The sequence below is a fragment of the Canis lupus genome, chromosome 1 (genome assembly GCF_011100685.1).
Source record: "Canis lupus familiaris isolate Mischka breed German Shepherd chromosome 1, alternate assembly UU_Cfam_GSD_1.0, whole genome shotgun sequence".
In the NCBI taxonomy this organism is placed as follows: domain Eukaryota; kingdom Metazoa; phylum Chordata; class Mammalia; order Carnivora; family Canidae; genus Canis; species Canis lupus.
Genome location: NC_049222.1, coordinates 34,003,405 through 34,026,769, shown reverse-complemented (window position 1 = coordinate 34,026,769; position 23,365 = coordinate 34,003,405). Strand labels below are relative to the sequence as shown.

Genomic DNA, 23,365 nt, shown 5'->3' with positions numbered 1-23,365 from the left:
AGAAGTGCAGTTCCTTATTCAGTATTTTAATAACATGATAGGTAAGAATGTCTGAATTAATATTAGGGAAATGTTTAATTTTGAAGTTTTTTTTTCAAATATAGGGAAATACCATTTACACATATTAACTAAATTCTGTTTTATTTGAAGTCAAACAACTACAATAGTAAGTGCTCTTCAGATAGATGACTGCGCATTCTTGTTTTAATACTTCAAGTTAAGTGACACCCCTCCTCAACAGGTAGGTACCAAATTTTAGTGTCTTAAGATGCTATAAAAATACATTTTTGATATCAACTCTGCTTTTCACATATTTCAAAGGTGGGGAAGTGTCCATTATTCTACCTTAGCAGATCAGCTAAGTTCAACTATGTCATTTTCCAGGAGAAGATGTTGAGGCACTGGGGATGTAAGTCCCTCTGGCAGAGCAGAGAAGAGAATCCAGGTCTGCTGACTCCTGGTCCAGAGGTCTCAGTCTCTCTATAATCATGCTTTCAGGCATTTAAGCAGGAGGAATGTCTGGGTGGGAGTGGGGACAAAATGTCCAATTAGGCAACTGTGCATAGAGACCTGGTCTAATTCCCTTGAGGATGGGGTATGGACTTAAGCTATTTAGATAAACAATTGAACTTGGGTGATTAAGGAGGTGTTCACTCTCCTCTTTTTCAATTTATATGTTGTTATTAATGGAAAATGAGTCCATCTAAATTTCCTGGTATTTGCAATAATACCCTTCCATTACTCTGGCATTGAAGTGTTATTCTTCATTGAAGGAAAGACAACAATCACCAGCGAGTTGAGAGCTTCTGCCTTTTTAAACCTAATATTGACTTTTTTGGTTTGTGTCATAGTCTCTCTAAAACCACTTTCCTATAAAAATGGGTGCCTTTGGGTAAATTATGCACCTCGTCTTGCTACTATGACACCATTTCTATTACCTTTTATGAAGTTTTCTTTGAATCCTAGATTAAAATGTGACTTTTTAGTTTAGCTGACCTCCTTTATAGGCTCTATTTTAATTAGAAAGTTAAGAAATTCTACTTAATGATTAGAATGAAACTTAATGAATAATTATCACTACAATAGTTAAAATTACTATCATTGTGCTTTTATCAGTAGTAAGATCTGGGGCTTGAGTTTATTTCATGCCATTTTTCTCACTCTGTTATCAGGGAGACCCACAGGTAAGTTTGCTCTGACCAAGCTGACAGAACATGCTATACCTTATGTATTTACTGACTTTTTCAGTTTGTTATGTATGTCATGTACTTTGTAAATGCACCACAGACAACGTAACAATAAGGATTAAAAAAGGTGGGTGGCCTCTTCTACTTGGTCCAGATTCTACTCCTGCCTATTAGTGTGTGTTTTAGAAATATAAATTGAAGAATTGAAATCACTGGTGGTGAAATGACCCAATACATTCCAATATTCAGTTGAAATGGTTTGGAAATGTTTTGCTGTATATTATCTACACTTCTATTTTTCTTCCAGAACACAGTAATCAAGTGTTGATAAGTACTTGATCGCCTCACATTCTGTCTAACCAATGTTTTGACATCCTGTGAATTTGAGAACAAGTAGAAGACTAATCACCCTTAGCATTGTGCCTTTTCTGTGTAAATTTATTACCCTCACAACACTAGTAAGTAGGCATTAATATTGTTACTATTTTAAAGTTAAGAAAACTAAGTCTTGAAATAAAGCAACATTTTCATGACCTCACAATGATGGAGTCAGCATTTGAGCTCAGTTCAAAGACCATACTCTTCACCATTAAGCAGCATTATTGTTTTTCTAAGTGTAAGAAAGTATTAATGATTTTTCCTACTTAATGGTAGACTAAAAAGTTCAGTTTGAAATAAAGAACCCAAGAGTAAAAAAGGAAAAATGGTTGCAAAAGTTGATTCATTAGATTCAACAAAAGGAAAGAAAACCATAAAATGTGATTGCAAGATAAAAGAAACATCTCGAAATCAAAATTAAGTAGTAGTTGTAGCAATAGGAAAACTAAAACAACAAACACATACACACACAAAAAAACCCCAAAACCCTGTTAGTAGAGTTTTTAAGCAACAAATTCATTTGTTAAACCAAATATCCTATTTTCATGAGATAGCTTAAATTTCTTTGCTTAAGAAAATAGAGAATTAGAAGTAGAGATCACAGTAATGTAGAAAAGAAACAGAAGATAATTCTATTTCAGAAAACATATCCCAATGTGATGTGGACTTCAGTGTTTTAGAACATTGATGACAGAATCACTGGAAAGCAGAGACTGAAATAAGAGATATGATTTTCATGAATCTGCCTTGAGACCTAAATCACCTTGTTCAATGTGTTCAGTACTGTATCTGTTAGGTTCAAATATGACCAAAGGGTAGTGTGGATGACACTTTTGGCACTTGAAGTTATTAATCCTTGGCTTTCCAAACTTTTTCGAGAAGTTTCAACTGATACATTCTTGGAAAAGGTCATTTGTGTTTACTGTAGATGTGCCTCAGAGGCGTATCATAACCAGAGTAGGAGGAGGAGATACAGGGCATGAGATGGTGAGAGTGTTGACCTCAATTTGTTGTCTATTTTTATCTTGGCTTTTTTTTTTTTTTTTGATTTTGAAAATGTACTTGTTTGCTTGCTCACATTAAATAGCTAATTACAGGCACTTGTGTATTCTCTGAGGTATTATGTTTCTAACAGTTTTACGCACACACACACACACACACACACTCTCACATGTGTGCTATGATACTGAATAGGTGGAGTCCCATAAACATACTTTGTGGTTGGCATGATAGATCTCTCCTTCACTATTTATTACAGTAGTTTCATTTTCAGGCTTAGAATATCATTTCTTTGATGCATGAAGACCTTTCACCCTCTAAAAGCCCCTAATTAAAATGCAAATAACTTTTAAGCATGGGTTCTTCTTTTTTCCTTTACAGGAATAAATTTCTCAGATTCCTGGTGCTGAACTGTAAAATTTATAATTTTATGTGTTTAAAAATGTAAAACTAGGTGTTAATTTTTATTCTTTTTAATGTAACTGTTAATTAAAATGCATTTATAAATTCAATATTAAAAATCTATAAGATAATAAGAGTGAAATTAATATTAATTTAATGTATTGGATTATTTTTTTTCTGATATTAAATAGACAATGCTGGATTGGATGCAAAAATAACTTTGCACCAAATCTGAATAAAGTGCTAATATAGTAATGATTTCAAGCTTTTGTTTGCCAATTAGGATAATCAGATTTAATTCCATAACTGAGCTAATTTTGTTAGGTATGAACCTTGAATCATTAGCCTTATCTGGATATTATACCAATGAAAACATATTCTCTTCAGTACAATTATTTGCTAAAATACTGAAACAGATCAAATGTAGGACCTGGATCTAACACTCCTTAGCTGTCAGAAACATTTTTTGGTCAGTCTCAGTCCAGTGATGGGAGGAAATGCCATAATCTGTTTGCTGAGTTTTCACCAAAACTCCTGATCAAAGCTCAGGTACTGATTAACCAACTGACCCCAACTGGAGATGCTTTCTTTGGTCTGGACCCCTGGATAGTATGTTTAGAAATCTTTGCTTCTCTGTGCTGACATTACACTTAAGAGAGTGTTTCTAAACTCTTCTGGAGAGTTCAAGCTGGCTATACCTCACTAAGAGAATACTCCCCACTCCCCCTACAGATAACCCATTTTACCAGAGTGAGGACTTCTTTATTTTCAACTTGCCCCAAAAGAATTTAAAAGAGCTTATAAATAAAGATCCTAACAACATACAAAAAAAAAAAAAAAAAGAAATGAAGGAAACTCAGGTAGAGGAAAAATAAAAGTTGAAGACAATAAGGTGGCTTATACTATCACCAAATGTGAGTCACATGCTTGTGAACAATTTTTCCATAAGAAGGGCTCAGTGTTATTTTTATGTAGTCATAAAACAAGATAAATTATAACCTGCACTTAATTTGTTTTTAATTTGAATTCATATGTTTTTTTGTTAAACAAAAGTTGACTCCAATAAGTCTGATATCTTTTGCTCACTAGTCTCAAATGCTTCCAGCTTATGTCCATTTTCCTTCTCTTTAGAAGGATTCTTGCACATTGGGGGTGCTGTATAATTTTTACAATATTCACACTATTGCCATCATTTATATATTATCTTATGGTTTTTGAAGATTATTCATCCACCTTGATTTGAAACCTTTAGGACACACTATAAATAAGGAGGGGATATACTAGGCATGTCAGTGTGAGTCCTGTATCTATTGGTTCAAATGTTCTAGTTGGAGAAGATGATAAAATAGTGCAAAACACATGCTCAGAAGGCAATATTTTCTTCATTTGCAAAAGAATAATGTCTTCTACTGCAGAGCTGAGGCATTATTTTTATTATTTTTAATGTAACTGTTAATTAAAATGCATTTATAAATTCAATATTAAAAATCTATAAGATAATAAGAGTGAAATTAATCTTAATTTAATGTATTGGATTATGTTTTTTCTGATATTAAATATTAAATATTAAATATTAAATAGGATCCTATTATTTTCCTACCTGGCTATTGAGCAAAGACCAAAAGAGGAGAAGGGACACTAGAATCGTTAAGGCAGCTGGATGGTGAGTTCTGTCTCTGAGGCTCTATCTATTGCTCTACTCAATGTTGCAATGTCTCAGACAAGGCTTTCAGTTAATAATATATGCTGATTCTATTTGGCCCACTTCTCAGTGGAAACAAAGACTCTTTAAGATGTACCTGTCAGTCTTTTGCCTGTGATGCTACAATTAACTAGGGGTCCATCTGGTCTGCCTGAGCCAGGAGGTCAGACAGTTGACATTCAACACTTTCCTTGTTAGCTGTCCCAGCAGTACAGTTCCTGTTGTGTGTCTCAAGAACAAAAATAATAATTTCTTTGGTTCTTCTAGTTGCTGATTCCTCAGAAGGGTTGACCAGTCTCCAAGGTCTTGAAAATTTTTTATTGTGTTTTTATTTTCTCGTTCTCAGCAAGTTCTTTTTAAAAAAATAAAATTTGAGTATAGTTGACATACAATGTTATGTTAGTTTCAGGTGTATGACATAGTAAGTCAACTTCTCTATGTATTATGCTATGCTCGCCACAAGTGTAGCTACCATCTGTCACTGTGCAACACTATTATAATAACATTGATTAAATTCTCTATGCTGTTTCTCTTATTCTCATGATATTTATTGCATAACTGGAAGCCCGAATCTCCCACCCTCCTTCATCCATTTTGCTATCCCCTCACCTCCCTTCCCTTTGGTAACCACCAACTCATTCTCTGTATTTGTACATCTGATTCTTTTTATTATTATTGTTCGTTTGTTTTGCTTTTCAGGATTCATACATGAAAAAAATCACATGGTATTTGTTTTTCTCGATCTGACTTATTTCACTTAGTGTGATACCCTTTACGTCCATCTGCGTTGTCACAAATGACATGATCTCGTCCTTTATTGTGGTTGTATAATAGTCCATTCAATAAGTTCTAACTTAAAATCTTTTAGTTAATCCTTACTTGTTTATTTATTGTATTTCTGGAAAAACTGATGTTGACATGAGGTATAGATGATTCTCTTCTGGAAGGAGTTGATCCAATATTCAGTACAAAATAGTTATATACTATGTTTGTGCATTTACTTTCCATTATTATTTCTACTTTTGAATTAGTATGTAGGTTTTAGATAATATTTATGTAATCAGTAAATTTTTTCAGCTCTATGGAAAAATCCAACCACATCCCAAATATACTGACAACGGGTATTCAGAAAGTTCATATGTTTTTTTTCTACACAATAAGATACATATCTTCATTATATTTCCTTTTTTTATTGTTTGTTGTTTTGTTCCTGAATTCTCATTTGTTTCTGTATGATCGAAATTATTTTCAATTTTAATTCAGGATCCAAAGTGATGAACCAGCTTGATATTGTTAGGTTCAAACTTAGTGAGCTGTCTCTTAACTTACTGTTTTAATTATTGATACAAAATATTCATTGTTATTAGGTTCATAGCCTACCTTTGCAAATGTCACTGGTTTACTGAGGTTCTGGCAGTATTTTCTATTTCCAGTTAGTCATAGATCTTCAAGGGGAACAAGAATAAATGTTAACCATTTATTTATCCCTAGCCCTTCCCTTGATTCATCTGTTTGCCACTAGGTTTTGATTTTTTTCTTCTGCAGATTTTCATTAATAATATTTTTTAAACTTTCAATTTAAATCCCCTTTACTTTTATTATTTGTGGAAATTTGGGTGGAATATTTTGAGAATGAAAATTTTAATAATTGTTATTTAATTTAAATTAATTTTTGGAAGAGAATCACATTTTAAGAGACAGCCAAGCATTAAACATCTCATAAGAAGTAGTTTTAGATTATGAGAGCATGACCTGGAGGTGACTATAGGTATTTACATTGATTTGATGAAAATGTAGTTTTTAGAGATGACTTTAAAAATATGAAATATTACTTGCTAGTACTATTGAGGCTTAGTTACTCCCATAAAAATGATTGTTATAATTGAGAAAATGTGATTACAGACATAAGTTAAGTCTTTTTTTAAAAAAAATTCATTTATTTATTCATGAGAGGTACACGGAGAGAGCAGAGACACAGCAGAGGGAGAATCAGGCTCCATGTAGGGAGCCCGACGTGGGACTCAATCCCCGGTCCCCAGGATCATGCCCTGGGCGTGAAGGCAGGCACTAAACCACTGAGCTACCCGAGAATCCCGTCTTTTCACTTAAAAATACCACTGGCTTTAAAAGGACAAGGAAGTCAAATTTCTATAAATGAGTAGAATAGATAATACACTTTCAGCTGCATTCTCTGCAATGTTCCATAAATTGAAAATATATAGACTCTGAAGTCACAAGATAGTCTTGTGGGAATCCTGAGTCATCTGCCTGCTGGCTCTATGATCATTTCAACATCATTTAATTCCTTAATTTCAATGAACTTTTCTGCAAAATGGGTACTTTAATCAATTTTACTGCACAGGATTATTTTCTCAAATGACAATGTGAAAACATTTCTAAACAGTATGTTGCTGTGTAACTACTTATACTGTGTCAACTATGTATCAGGATAACAAATGACCCTTTCATTCAAGCCAATTTTTATTCACATATGTAGTTACTTTTTAAATAATAGGCATTGAAGTGGAAAACAAAATAAGCCTATTGTAAATTAATGAAAATGAGCTCTCTACCTTCTATAGGCCTTCTCTAATTCCTTTAATCTTAGACTGGCTAGTTCTAACCTGTTGCCTTCACCACCCTGATTTGTCATTGTCATTCTCCTTGTGACACCTTCATGTGTCATTTAAGTCATATACTTTAATGGGTTAAGAACAAAGTGATTTAGTGGAGGGGAGTAAAGAACAAATGGAATTGCTGAGCCCTCTGTAATCAAATTTGGTATTTCTCATCCTTTCCAAAGTGACATCCCACTCTTACATTATTTTTAAAAGATTATCGTTATAGACATTCTGTTCTATAATCATGAACAGATACTTTTAAATAATAAATTTAGTGATTTTAGTCACAATAAGTTTTATCGCTATAAGCTATAAATACTTTTAAAATATGATGTTCAGCACCTGGGTGTCTTAGACAGTTAAGTGACTGACTCTTGTATTCAGCTTAGCTCATGATCCTGGGACAGAGCCCCGTGAAAGGCTCCATGCTCAGTGGGGAGTCAGCTTGAGGATTCTCTCTCTCTCTCCCCCCCCACCCCCCGCCCTTTCCCTGGCTCACACACACTCTTTCTCTAAAATAAATAAACAGATCTTAAAGAAAAATCATGTGACATATTGTATAGGTCAGGCATGTAATTTTTAATGCTGAACTTTTGCTGGATTCCAGATGCTCTCCACTGCTGAATGTGTGTCCTTTGCACCAGACAAGCTCACAGGGGTCTTGTAGAAAGATGCTTATCGCCACAATCAATCTTCTTAAAAGGTGGTTTCTAAACCTGGTTTGTATTCAGAATCATTTGAAAATCTTAGTAAAATGCAGAACCTCACATTTTACATCCTAGAGACTCTGTGCCAGTGAATCTGAGGAAAAACCTACTCCTCTATCTGTTTTCAGCTCTATATGATTCCAAATTGGATCCAGCTTGGGCATCACTAGACTAGACTGAGTATCCATCTCTGACATTCATTCTAACCTTAACCTAATATTCAACGACCATCCTAGTCTACCAAAACTGCTTTTACTAAGTAATCTCCTGGCCGCTCAGATCACATTTCCTTATCAGTTCAACAAACATTCATTGAGAAATGGTTATGGGTCAAGCATTATGTTATGTACTTTAGATAGAATAGTAAGCAAAAGGAGGTTTTCGTTTTCATTTTTGTCTTCAGGGAGTATTTGACACAGAGGTCTATACGTCTTTTTGAAATTTTCTCTTTCTCTCTTGCTTCCATGATACCTTTCTCTCCTTTGTCAGATTGATCACATTTAAACTCTTTGTTGGCCTCTGATAAATGAAAGTATGATAAGCCAAAAGAAAGAGAGAGAGAAAGAGATAGATAGATGATAGAAGAAACTGGATAATGTAACTAGTAGGTTTACAGAAATGTGTAGATGGAGATTTTGAGATACTGAGATGACTTTATATGAGCTAAAAATGATCCAATTTTCATGATATATTTTGTAATATGATTATATTTCATTAGCTCTTTATGTTAAATTTAGACTATACACAGAGATGGTAAGTGCAAGGTTCAAAACAGAAATTAATGAAGAAGCATATCTATTTATTGATATTTAGTACATGAATGATGATTATGTTTTTAGTTCCTTTTGATTATTTTCTAGTTTTCATTTTTAAAAAATTTTTTTTTTATTTTCTAGTTTTCAATGAGGAATACCTTTCTGAGACAATCTGAAAGAAAAAAAAAGATAACTTTCACACATATGTATTATGCTACGAAATTTAATGAGATGGTTTGTACATTGAGAGACTATCATTCTTACATTTTTATAAATATTTGAAGGAAGGATGATTAAGCATGTCCATATTAATTTGCACTATATTGTTTGACTTTTTATCCTTTCAAAGATGTATAGGAAACATTAATGTAAAGTTTATTATTTGGCAATTATAAGTGATATGTAAGTACTAATAATGACACTTCAGTGATCTCTTGTTTTCTTTTTTCTTTTTCATTTTTTTTAAAAGATTTTATTTATTTATGAGAGACACAGAGAGAGAGGCAGAGACACAGGCAGAGGGAGAAGCAGGCTCCATGCCGGGAGCCCAACATGGGACTTGATCCCGGGTCTCCAGGATCACGCCCTGAGCTGAAGGTGGCCCTAAGCCGCTGAGCCACCCGGGCTGCATCATCTCTTGTTTTAAACTGCAATTTCTGGCTTTATTGAATTGTTGATACTCCCCTTTCTGTCAAGTTTGTATCCTTTAGGGGAAGATCCAAAATCTATTTCCATTTCTTGCAGGGTATGACCAAGAATCATTCCAGTTGAAAAGGCTTCTCTACCCATGTCTTACACTCCTAATAGTTTTTTTCTCCTAAATTAAGAATTCTAGATTGGTTGCTAGCTTTACTGTGGCAATCTTGTCAGAATGAAAAAGTTACAGCTTTCATTTCTCTTCGCAGTTTCCTTAACATAATTTATGTTTAAGTGGTTAGATATGGGGTAGAATAAAGGCATGGGGAGTGAAGTTTCCTTCCCTTTTAAATCCACAAAGGAAAGACCAGAATATTCTTTGAGATTTCTGACAATCTAATAAAGAAAGGCTACTTAATTGATTAATTTTTAGTATTCATCACCCCCTAAAACTTCTCTACTCTTTTCCCATCTCCTCCCTTTACAAAAGAATTTACCATCAGCTTTTTTTTTTAAATTTATTTATTTATTCATGAGAGACACAGACTGAGAGAGAGAGAGAGAGGCAGAAACACAGGCAGAGGGAGAAGCAGGCTCCATGCAGGGAGCCAGATGCGGAACTCGATCCCAGGACTCTAGGATCATGCCCTGGGCCGAAGGCAGGCGCCAAACCGCTGAGCCACCCAGGGATCCCCTACCATCAGCTTTGTAAACTTTAATCTTAAATATGAACTGGCAGGTGGTAGATATCTAACTTTTGGGGAGAAATTCCAACATAAAGAAACCAAATAAATAAACCTCTTTGAAGGTATTAGTTGTTTTTTTGTTTGTTTGTTTAAAATCTGCTTTAATTGTATTTCCATGAATTCCAAGAACAGCATCACAACTAATGTTTAAAAAAAAAAAAAAAAAAAAAGGAAGAGAGGGACACCTGAACATGTAAAAAGAAAAAATGGATCCACAGTGAAAATAATGTATATTGGTACTAAACTTCAGTTACTGGACTCTGTGAAGGGAATAGCCTTCTTCTAAGTAGTTATTCGCTTGGATTTTATTGTGAGAAAAAAGATTTTTTTTCCCTTGAAACTTGAGAGAAGCTGTGCTACTATTGTTAACTATTACTGAAACTATACCAGAAAGAGAAGTAAAATTTCCTGAATTAGTTCTAGATATACAATAAGACGTTATATATTTATAACATAAGAATAGGATATTATGCAAAAGAGTGACTTGAAAACTAGAAAGAACTTCTAGAAATCAAAAATATGATAGCAGAGGTTTAAAAAATCAGAAGAAAGAGTGGAAGCTAAAGCTTATAAAGTATCTCAGGTGTAAAACCAAAAAAGGTGGAGATGATCTTAATAAAGTAAAAGACTAAGAAAGAGGAATTGAGATTCAAACACTGGGACCCCAATTATTCAGCAAGGTGGCAAAAGAACATTGAAAAAAAAAGGAAATACAGGAACATGAAAAATTATACAAACAAGAAAATAATCAAGTAGCAAATGTAGGTATATTAGAGACATGTGTAAGAAAGAAAATATATTTTGTTTAATTCTGTAGTGTGAGATACTTGTTTAGTTATAATAACAATATAGTGACTATTTTATAAACATTTAATATAGCATACTAAACCAGGAAGTTAGTAATGGGAGGAATAGAGGTAGTATAAGAGAAAATTTTCAACCTCCATAACAGGATGTCAAAAGCAAATGTCTATAATATTTATTTCAAGAAATAGTGGCAAAGATACATTTCTTAGATATACGGAGATAATGACATGACATTGGTTCGTCCCAGCCAGGAGAAGGACCTGAAATGAAATTGAGGGTTTCTATTTTTCTTTATGGGCTCTTAGTGCACTCTGATGAAAAAGAAGAAAACAAAACAAAACAAAAATAACACCTCTTTGAATGTATTAATCTAATAAAAAGTTTAAAGAAACAAAAAAAATAGCTCATTCTAGTTACTTATTGTATTTCTTCTTTTAGCTTCTTAAGAACATGCAATTAAGCAGAATGAGGATGGAGCACATGTCTACTGTGTTCTGCGATGTGCAAAGTCTGGGTAAAATAAATGCATTATGCATGCTACTTTATTTAATTTGGTGTCGAGGCCCTTTGTTGCTACTCCACTTTAAAATTTATGTTTCTTGTTATACATGGGAAGACTCTCTAGATAAAAATACGGAACTTCTCTTCTTGAGGGCCTGGGAATGACACTTTATGCAAGTCAGGAAGGAGAAGGAGAGGCTCCCTCAGGCTGGGAGCTGTTCCTCTCCTATAGGCGATGGGAAACATCTTTACAGAACCTCAGAACACCTTACCCAGTTGTTATGGTGCTTGAAATAGTCTGAGTTTTTTAGAACACAAGACTAAATCAAACGTAAATAAGGAAAAGGTACAGAATCATAACAGTTAGTATCTGCTAATTGGCAGGCACATCTGCTAATTAGGCATTTTATTTTTGTATAATCAAAAAATTTTGAGAGAAATGTTATAAATCCTCACCCTACAGATGAAGATCTTTTTTTTTTTTCAGATGAAGATCTTAAGTGATTTTCCAAAAGGTATTAGAGATGAGACAAAGGTTCAGATTTGTTTGACTAAAATCACTTTTTATTCTATCTTGTTAACAACCTAGATATACTATAACAGAAATACTTTCAGAAAAATATAAATAATTTAATGTTCACTAACAAATTTTTTTTTTTGCATTATTATTGCCTAAAAGTGTGTGAGTGATTTAGCTGTTTGGATTGGTTAAGCCCTTAAGTTCTGGAGTGTGTTTCCTTTCACCAGTATGATGGCATTATATAGGAAGAGAGGATTTCATGAGGTCTCAACATGAAATAAATTTGATCTGCGAAGACAGAATGTTATTTCATCTTCAGTTCTTTCAGCTCTTATGATCGAAAGAAACATGGCAGAAATCACCGTCTAGATAGTCTGTAAGTTTTACTAACGTCCTTAGGGAAAAAAGTAGGAGACTTAAGCTCAAAAGCTAAAGGCAAGTATTAAGATAGAACTTAGTAAAATTATTTTGTAAACATTTTATATTTTAGAGTTATTGTCTATTCCCTGCAATTTCAGCAGTGATCTTTTTATGTTTTTTGAAAATATAATGATTTCAACAAGAAATTCAGTAACTGATGCTACTTTGTGGCATGTATGGATTTCGGAAAGAAAGAGCTTGTGAAAGAGGTAAGCAAATCAATGCAATTTGAAGAATGACAGCTTAAAATCTTTCCCTGTCTCTTCCCATCTTCTGTGCCAACAAGCAGTGGAGTGACTTGGAGACAGACAGACAGACAGACAGACATCGGAGGTACCAAGTATTCCATACACTGCAAACCAGCTAGGGAATAATAGAGTATCAGCAAGTAGGATCTTCCTCCCTCCCTCCCTCCCTGGCTCTTTCTCTTTCCCTTTCCATTTGTCTACGAGAGTAATGTGGGGCGTGTTGTTTGCCAGGTACAGAGCCATCGTCAACCCCATGGACATGCAGACGTCCGGGGCGGTGCTGTGCACCTGCGCGAAGGCGGTGGGCATCTGGGTGCTCTCGGTGCTGCTGGCCGTTCCCGAAGCCGTGTTTTCCGAAGTGAAGCGCATTGATAGTTTGGAAAATGGCAACTTCACGGCGTGTATACCCTACCCTCAGACGGATGAATTACACCCAAAGATTCACTCAGTGCTCATCTTCTTGGTTTATTTCCTCATACCACTGGCTATTATTAGCGTTTATTATTATCATATTGCAAAGACCTTAATTAAAAGTGCACATAATCTTCCCGGAGAATACAATGAACATACTAAAAAACAGGTAGGCTTGGCAGGTGTGTGTGTGTGTGTGTGTGTTCGGGGTGTGGGGGTCAGATGCAGTCACTGCTACTTTCTGTTCCATTTCTTGGATTCTCAGTACCATGAAAGATTAGAAAAGAGCCACAGGGCACTGGGATTTGCATTTAGCCCGAACTGGAAGGGACATTGTGTTGGGAGGAGGAGGGGAGAGCATCTCTGTAGAGGTCTACTGAGGTTCCCCTTACCTGCCATCTGGGCCTGGGCTGTTAAAATTTAATATCTTTGAAAGCATTTCCTTACCTGCCAATGTTAGTGCAAAAACAACATAATAAGCCAGAAAATCATCACATTTTAAGAATAAGTTTATTTAATTATTGTCTCTTCTCCCATTAGCCCAATAAGGATGACAAAGTCTGAGACAAAGACCATCAGGAAAGACTGTAGGACATGGTCTGGGAACTGGGGGTGCAGTTTGTGTAGGATGCCAGAATTGTCTAAATATGTAGCATCATTGAAACAAAAAAAAAAAAATCCAAGTCATAGGCTCACTGTACTTTTTCCTTTGCCCTGTAATCCAATCTGTATCTCAGTTTGGGTATTTGACTTTTTGCTTTGGTTTCTAAAACTGAGTTTCTTTTACCCTCCCACCTCCACTTTTGTTTTTTTAAATGGCATTAGTTCTGCTTGTTTTTGTGAATTTTTCTATTGGGACTTACAGACTCTGACTTGGTAATTGGGCTTGATATCTGCTAAGAAGTAATCTCAACGCCAACAGCCAGTCTGTGCATTTGAGTCTCCAAGTATAGACTGCCATGAAATTCTTGCACCCATGCTCCACCTGCTAGGGTAGACAATGCTTCATAATATAAATTTCACAATTGAGTTCCTAAATATTGCCATCTTACTTAACTCATGCCACTAGAATACATCTGGAGTACCACATTTTGCTTTCCTCCTCTTTGCTGCACTTTTATTTGCTTCCCCCAACACTGTTCACGACTACCACCCAACATCAGATCCGTCTTAATTGGAAACCTTTCCAGTTTTCTTTGGCATGTTCTGGTTAATTATCAATAGTTTTAGCTCTGAAAATATCATTCTGCTTACTATCAGTATCTTTTGATAAATTAAGTTTTCACACTCATGTTGCCTTATTTAAACATTTAAGCAAATAAGACAAATATGAGCTAAACCTTGAACTTTAGATGTTAGAAAAATAATTTTTAGACTAAATTTTGAATTTTCTCTATCACATTTCTGAAGGCTTTCTTATAAAACAGCAAATACCATATATAAAGTTTATGAAAAGAAAAAAATGTATTTTTATTTTTAAAGGTAATCTAACATAGTAAATACTTACAGATTTGATAGTCAATCAGTGATTTTGATTTATGTGAGCCAGAACTTCAAATCTCAGGTTTTGTGTTTTTGTTTGTGTGTGTAATAAGGATTTAAAAAGTCATGCTCTATTTCAATTTCCCTGATTTAAAAAAGAATCTAATCTTGAATTTATTATGTGGTTCATTAAGTCAGTGGATTTGATACAAACAGAAAAGATTTATATTTAAAGTGAACACAGTAAGACTGTAAGCAACAAGAAAGTAGTTAAAAATAAGAGAATTTTTTAGGTCACAGTTTTAACATGAAGATATAGCCATTTATTAATAGTTTATCATCTAGTCTTGTATAGGCTGTCAAATATTTTTAGATGAAAGAGTATAGTGACCAAAATAGGATTTGTCAAACTCTTGAAATCATCACTTTGTTGAAGAAAATAATTTTTGTATTTTTGGCTGCATTTGTATGCCATGGTAAGTTTTAATCTTTTTGCACCATGTTGTCTCACATGAGGATGGTTCCAGTTTCATTTTAACTGATGGGACTATTTCCTTGTACTTGCAGATGGAAACACGGAAACGCCTGGCGAAAATTGTGCTGGTCTTTGTGGGCTGCTTTGTCTTCTGTTGGTTTCCAAATCACATTCTCTACATGTATAGGTCTTTCAATTATAATGAGATTGACCCATCTCTAGGCCACATGATTGTCACCTTGGTTGCCAGGGTTCTGAGCTTTTGCAATTCTTGTGTCAATCCATTTGCTCTTTATCTACTCAGTGAAAGCTTCAGGAGGCATTTCAATAGCCAGCTCTGCTGTGGGAGGAAGTCCTATGGAGAGAGATCAACCAGCTACCTTCACAGCTCTTCTGCAGTGCCTATGACATCTCTGAAAAGCAGTGCTAAGAACATGATGACCAATTCAGTTTTATTAAATGGGCACAGCATGAAGCAGGAAATGGCATTGTGATTTAGCCCTTCTACTTACAACTTACTACATGGAAAGAATTTACTCACCTTACTATCTATTGAGCAGAGCAGAAAGAAGCAATTTCCTCATTCTTACTATTGCTTAGCTAATTCATCAGGTGATTTCATGATTGACTCAGAAAAGGCAAGACAAACAGCTAGCATTCTTCTCTGAACAGGATTTTAAATTACATTGAAAAATATATGTCTCACATTAAAAGTCATCCAAGATGCCATTTTATATGTGTATAAATTAATATTGTTTCAGGATTTAAGCTGTTGTTAGAGACAACTCTAATGTATTTATCTTAAATTTGTTTTATCTTGAAGCATGAAATGAATTCCTATATTGACTTGATGATTCAGTGAGGGTAATATTCAAACTCTCATTATTTGAAATACAAGTCATATTTTCCTGGTGAATTTTATTCATAAGCAGTGCATGTATTTATCTCTTTTGTTTAAGTAAAATAGAGAATTCAAAAGGTAGAGCTTAATCACAAGTCAATAATATTTATTGTGAATCTTTGCATGATTAATCATAATTTATAGAGACAGCTTATGTCTGTAACTTTTAGGTGTGTGATTAAAAGGAATGATAACATTCGATTATGAATAGTAAAATAGATACCATATGAATATGATCGATTTTCATTATGAATGTAAAATAGGTATCATATGCCTCGAAACTGTGGCTTAGAAAATGGCATAGCCATTTTCATATACATTGCTGAGTCTCTGAACATTTAGATGAATCTGTATAGATATGATGATTAGTGTAATTCTGGTGAGTTCAATCATTTACTCATTCTCTCTTGCAACAGCCACCTGATAAGTGTATGAAATCTCATTTAGGCAAGTTTTCTCTGCATAGTACCACAGTTTTTTCTGAATAAATATTTTAAATATTTTACCAAAATGTAAACATGGTCTTGATTAAATTCTAAACACTACCCCTTCTTAGATATGTATCAGTAAGTCTAACATTTGAATTAATATATTTCACACTATTTCTCTTTCTAACTTTGCCAAGTGGAAAACTCTATTAATATAGTAAGCTCTTTCTTAAACACCCCTAAGCCATACTATTTAAGATATGAAATATTCAATCATATGTAGCAATGAGAAAAATAAACACAAGCAAATTGTCTATGATAGTTGATAATAATGATAATGAACATTAATCAAGTGTTTTCCCTATTCTAGGCATAATCATAAAACTTTATCTTTTTTATTTATCAAATTTAATACTCAGTATAAACCCTAAGGTGAAAAATAGAAAGATCCATTTTTGGTAGGGCATGAAGTTACACAATTTGAGGAATATCTCTATTAGAAAAATACACAATTTTGCAAATTTTACTCAATTATACCCAACCATATAAACACATTGCCAGGGCACAAACTTAAGCTTTATTCACTTCATGGTAAATTCATTTCTGAAATGTGTCCTATTATTATCTTTATTTTATAGACTAGAAAATTGAAACAGAAATATTAAGAAAGTTAAAGAGAATTTACATAGCCTTGTGGAAAATGTGAGACCTAAAACCAGATGCTTCACCATGGTACATGTACATGTACCCACTATTCCATCACAACTCAGTTGTAACTCTCTTCTATCTTGATTAGTTGTCCTAAATGCAAAAGTTGTTGATCTACTCATCGGAAAGGTGCAAAATCCTATACACAAATTTTACATGGACTCTGAGTGTCTTTAAATCTTTTAAGCCTCATCTATTAAAATCTAAAGAACCAATGGTAATCCTTGGTCCATGTGGAAACTCTCTCCTTGCTAGTATTAAGATGATGGTAGAAGGTTATATAAGAGTATTGCAAGGTATATGCAAATCATATATGCAAATATACCTTGCAAGATTCTTTTAATTTCTCACATATTCTCTCACATATATTACAAAGTATATATGCTATATATATACTTGTATGAAACTATATGTGTATATACAAAACTAAAGGGATATACAAACATCTTAGTTACAGAGTCCTGAGAATTTAAAATTTATGAAATAATGTTTTTATATAATCTGTTATTGATTTACTTTTTGGGAATGAAAAACATTTTTTCATGAGATATTTTAGATAAAATTTTTATTTATACTTATTTTGTTTAAGTATTTTATTCATGAGAGACACAGAGAGAGAGGGAGGGAGAGATACAGGCAGAAGGAGAAGCAGTCTCCACACAGGGAGCCCAATGTGGGATTCGAACCCGGGTCTCCAGGATCATACCTTGGGCCAAAGGCGGCGCCAAACCGCTGGGCCAAGGGGGCTGCCCACTTTTCCTCTTTTAAACAAAGAATTTTAACAATAGCCACATGTCTGATTATATACTATTATCAATATTATCCAAATTTGTCTGCATTTTATTTTATCTTATTTATTAAGTTTTTATTTTATTTGCTACATTTAAACATTTTCTTTCTGGTTGCTATTAATACTGAAAGTCAGACTTTCTCTTAATGTTGATCTCTGAAGTTCGGAGACTCTGTCAATTCTTAGAACCCTGTTCATAAATTAAGCTTACCACGTGGGCTTACTTGAAGATTACCTGGGCAAACTTTGTTTTGAATCAGGCTGTTACACTCTGCTGCTGGGTTATAATTCTAATTCACTCACTAACCATAATGATTTCTCATTTTCAAGAAGTCCTTTTCTCAAATATATTCTTTGGACTAGATACCTGAGAATTAATATATTAGCATATATTCTATGTACAGCATGGTGAAGGCAAATATTTAATATTTACTTTTATCATATACTTTTCAAGTCAAACAAAACTTCGTGTCTAATACACACATACATACTCTCTCACACAAATGAGATTTAATTCATATTAAAGAAGATCTCAAGGTTTGGCATTGGTTAGATTTTATATTTTTGGTTTATTTATACATGCTTCACATACTTAATTTTTGAGTTATTTATGTTTATTTCTCAGCATTTGAAGACTTTTTATTACCAGAGAGTGAAAATAAAAGAAGCAAACTTTAATTTTTTAAAATTTATTTTTTAAAGATTTTATTTATTCATTCATGAGAGACACAGAGAGAGAGGCAGAGACATAGGCAGTAGGAGAAGCAGTCTCCCTGCGGGGAGACTGATGCAAGACTTGATCCCAGGATCCCTGGATTATGACGTGACTCCAAGACAGATGCTCAATCACTGAGCCACTCAGGCATCCCACTAAGCCCTAAATTTATCTATGAAATCAAACTAAAGAAGGAAATCTAATTATGCATATTAGTCAGAAGTGGAACAAAAATGCGAAATTTCGAATCTGTTAAAATAAGCAGAATGAAACAGACTTTTGAAAAGGTAATAAATTTCCTGATTTATATAATTTCATCTAGTCATATCTTAATTGAAGGTAATATTAGGAAAAAATTATATGTAGTGTGGTAAAATCTATCATAATGGAGGCAAATTCCAACCAATTATGATTTTTCATGTAGATAAATGTCTTTTATGTTAATCTCTTCTTTAAACCAGGTGTATTTCAAAAGAAAAACAACATGACAGGATCTTTGCAGTCAATCTCTGTGACCAGAGAATGCTCTCTTTTAATCATCTTGTCTGTAAAGTGGGTTAACAGTATTGTAAGGGTTAAATTGGGTGATGCATGTAGAGTACTCACACAATTCCTGGCATAATAGTAAGTATTCAATAAGAGTAGCTTCTATGATTGTATTTAAAAGTTATCTTTCCTCATATAGTAAAGTAACGCAATTTACGAAAACTTTACTATGTGCCAGATCCTGTATTTTACAGGAATGCCTTGTAAGGCAGGCATTATTCTGATTCCTGTTCTATGGGTGAGGAAACTGGAGGTTAATAAGCAAGCAGACAAAATGGAAGAGATTGGTGAACTCTCCTCTATCAGACTTTAAACTCATATATGCTATTGATGGTCAATTCTGCCAAGAATCTGGAATTTGGTTAATTTATTGGAAGATAGAAATAGGCATGAAACATTTTCTGGAATGTAGAAGTTACTTGATGATGAAGGACAAAAACACATGGATCTTTGAGTTTTACTTCATCATTCTAGGGTAAGAATAATGGCTTAAATTCAGGGTCACCCATATAAATACTTTTTTTTCTTTTGTTTTTAAGATTTTATTTATTCATGAAAGACACAGCCAGAGGGGCAGACATATAGACAGAGGAAGAAGTAGGCTCCCAGTGGGGAGCCAGATGGCAGGACTCTATCCCAGGACCCCGGATCACAACCTGAGCTGAAGGTAGATGCTTATCCACTGAGCCACCCAGGCATCCCTTTTTTCTTTTTCTTTTTTTTAGAAAGAGAGAGAAAGAGATATAGAGAGAGAAAGAGCGATAAAGAGAGAGAAAGAACCTGGGAAAGAGGGCCAAAGGGAGAGGGAGAGAGAGGTTCTTTCTCTCTATCGCTCTTTCTCTCTCCCTATCTCTTTCTCTCTCTTTCTAAAAAGCAGGTTCTACACCTAGCGCAGAGACTGACATGGGACTCCATCTCACTACCTTGAGATCATGACCCAAGCAGAAATCAAGAGTGGGATGCTTAACCAATTGAGCCATCCGGGCACCCTCATATGATTATTTTTATAAAATAATTTCATATGTAAAAATATGTTTCTGTAATTTCTGCCCCCAGTTTCTTTCTCTATTTTGTTCATGCTACATAAAAAGAGGAGAAATAGTAATAATTAATGGAACTTATTTTTGATACCAAAACACATATCTTATTTGACTATCTGCTTGTTATAACATGTTCTAAATGCTTATATGATTGTATAGCACTGTAAAACCCGTAAAAATACTTAATGGATTTTGAACAAGTATAATTTTTCCATCGACTAATATTTCATACTGGCTTCAATGCACACACAGGAAATGTTTCCACTAAATTTCTGAGAAATGAAATGTTTCAACCATTAAGCCTCTCTTAAAATAGAATAAGTATGTGTATTTTGACTTTGAGTAGATTAATATTTGTGCACGTTTTCCTTAGACTTTTTCAAAGTAAGGGGCAAGGTGTAAGTAAATATGGTCAACCTTAGTGCAGAAAACCATTTTTTTTGGGTAAAGTTATAAAAGAATAACAAGAGTGCTAAAGAAAGCTTGGTTATAAGTGGATCTTTAATGATTATTGGAGGAAACATATTTACACACTGTGGTTACAGCATTTTACACCATTTTGTTTTCTAAATTATTTTACCAAGCTATCCCAAGAGCTCTATTTTTTCCATATGTTGTGTCTTACCAAAATTTCAAACAAGAAATTTTCTTATATGCAGAGCCAAGTCTTAATCTGTGCGGGTAATTTGTGTTTGAAGTACTGTAGAGCAAAATTTAACCAAGATTTTATTTCTGGTAACTAATTTTTCTTTTGGGCAGTAAACAGATAATAGTTACCCTTTATTCCTCAGAGTAGAATAATATAAATGGAACCCATTTATGGACCTAAAAAGTATTTTACAAAATACTCAATGGTATTTAGAACTATTTGAAAGGAAAAACCTATAATCACTTGAGGTATTTTGGCAATTGTACATAATCACATCTGAAAATCAAATACTAGAATGTTCTGACTGTTGTTTTCATATGCTGCAAAAATTTAATTGGAAACATGACTGTGCCTAGAACTTCTAACTTTCTGCTGAATAACAGAAATGTATCTTTTCATTTTGAGCATGTCGTATTTTACTGCCTCCTTCACACCAAAAAGTGTAAGCCCTCAGCAATATGACCCACTTTTCATCAGCACATTTATTTATAAAAGAGAGCATGTAAATACGATCCAATGAGAATGCAGAAGTAGGAGGAAAAAGCCTCACAAATCATTTTAAGATAACCCTATTGTCTCTATCAGACAAACTCATTCACCTAAGTTCATGGTTTTCAATGGGTAAAGGTTCTCCATGGAACAGCAAGGAAAGTTCGGTTAAACAACTATGTAGTATTTTGCAGATACTTAATAGAATTCAATAGGAAATTAAACTTAGTGTGCACTTCAGATGTATTTTAAAAACATAAATTTACCCAAATAACAAATTACCAAGAGCAGTGTTATTTCTCCTTAAGTGTTTAATCAAATAAATCTCTTGGACTCAGCAAGGACCACATAACAGTGCATGCTGGATTTCAGGTGTGCTTGATCTGCATTAGTTTTGTATTTCAGCCTAAGCTATAATAAGCTGTCTAGAGTATTTAAAAATCAGAAACTATTTGCCCTTTCCAGGTAGTTTGCCAAGAAGCATATCAAGGAAAGTTATCACGTTTAAATAGAATGATTTGCCACATCTCACTGCACAGGGCAGGTGGATACATTTTCTTTAGGAGAATTTATTAGTGAATAAAATCAAGAAATAGGGAATAAAGATAATTGTTTGAACACTGTTAATGCTTTTTGGTTCATTTTATGTTGGTCTCAATTTTAGAATGCCATATTGCCTTCTTTTTAATTAATAAAATAAGACTTCATAAAATTAGGGTGGAAGTTACAAACGCGAGGACAAAAATCACAATGTTCTACGGTCAGGTTCTACAATTTTCCTGGAATACTATTTTGGTTTCAAGCCTGATTCCACAAGCTCCACTCCATGACCCTGAGATCATGACCTGAGCTGAAACCAAGAGTCGGGCACTTAATAGACTGGTACCCCATAAATTGCCATTTTATATATAACTTCTTTTGAAAAAGCAGAAACTAGTATTTTTTGTTATCATTTTTATTTTAGCTAAAAATATTCATAGAGTAAGACGAAAATCAAAAATATAACTAATAGTGCTTACTCTGCTAGGTATTTTTCTTTATCTGGGAACATAGTCAAAATGTTTTATTTGATAGCTTTTATGTATTTCAAAGAGCATTCTTTCATATAAACATAGACTATATGCCATCTTTAATGCATTTTTATGAAAGTTCCAGAAAATTTAAAAAACTGCCCTTTATAATTGTGGTCAATAAATAATTCATAAAATGCCCACACTTGTGAAACAAATCAAGAGGACATTGTTTATTAACTTACAGTGAAGACTTTGAAGAGGATCCTAAAAATATCAGAAAGGGAGACAGAACATGAAGACTCCTAACTCTGGGAAACGAACTAGGGGTGGTGGAAGGGGAGGAGGGCAGGGGGTGGGGGTGAATGGATGACGGGCACTGAGGGGGGCACTTGACGGGATGAGCACTGGGTGTTATTCTGTATGTTGGCAAATTGAACACCAATAAAAAATAAATGTATTATTAAAAAAAAAGAAAATGTATTGGGAAAAAAAAGAAGAGGATCCTAAGACTTAGGCAGAATCAGCCAATTAAACTAGAGATGGGGTAGGTATGTGTTTGATTTGGAAGTTGCTATCTGAAGTTTGTGCATTAAGGGTAGTCTGATGGAAGAGGACTCATCATCAGTCACTAATAAAACAGAAGTAAGAATAAACTCTTTTTTGATAGAGTGGGAATGTTTCGGATCAAATGCAGAGTCATTTAAAATTGCCAAGCTAAAAAATTTCACAAAGCTCTGTTCAATTATCAGTATCCTAGGCTGAACAGCTTAACTTTTTGGGACTAAGGAAAGGAAGATTGCCACTAAGGCTGAGAAATAAAAGAGGAGAAAATGGGAGGGGTTATGGAGTCATTGTGAAGCTGGTTTTTCCAAGAGCAAGGGACTTGAGTGCTGGGCAGGCCTGAAGAGGGCAGTGGCTATAGTCCAGGTCTGCAAATTTCACTGTCTAGGTAGACATCTGTCCTGAACATTTCAAAGTCATCCCGAAGTTGGTGTATTTGAAGCTTACTCATTACTCCCAAACTTGATCCTTCTCTTTTCAAACTTGATCCTTTTTTTTTTTTCTGTTGTATCCTGGTAAATATCATGA

At 34.1% G+C, this 23,365-nt stretch overlaps 1 protein-coding gene across 5 annotated transcripts in view; it reads left to right on the top strand.

Moving 5' to 3' along the window:
• NMBR (neuromedin B receptor) overlaps window positions 1-15,726 on the top strand; it is an 84,750-nt gene extending 69,024 nt beyond the window's left edge. For 3 of the 5 annotated variants that reach the window (XM_038526193.1, XM_038526192.1, XM_038526194.1), the window contains 2 exons: window positions 12,861-13,209; window positions 15,090-15,726. In XM_038526193.1, the coding sequence (XP_038382121.1) occupies window positions 12,861-13,209; window positions 15,090-15,491 (751 nt within the window). In that variant the 3' untranslated portion in view covers window positions 15,492-15,726. Of the gene's footprint in view, window positions 1-150; window positions 242-10,385; window positions 12,591-12,860; window positions 13,210-15,089 lie in introns of those variants that run through there. The other 2 variants (XM_038526195.1, XM_038526196.1) reach the window with 2 other exon arrangements.
• Window positions 15,727-23,365: the final 7,639 nt, after the last annotated feature.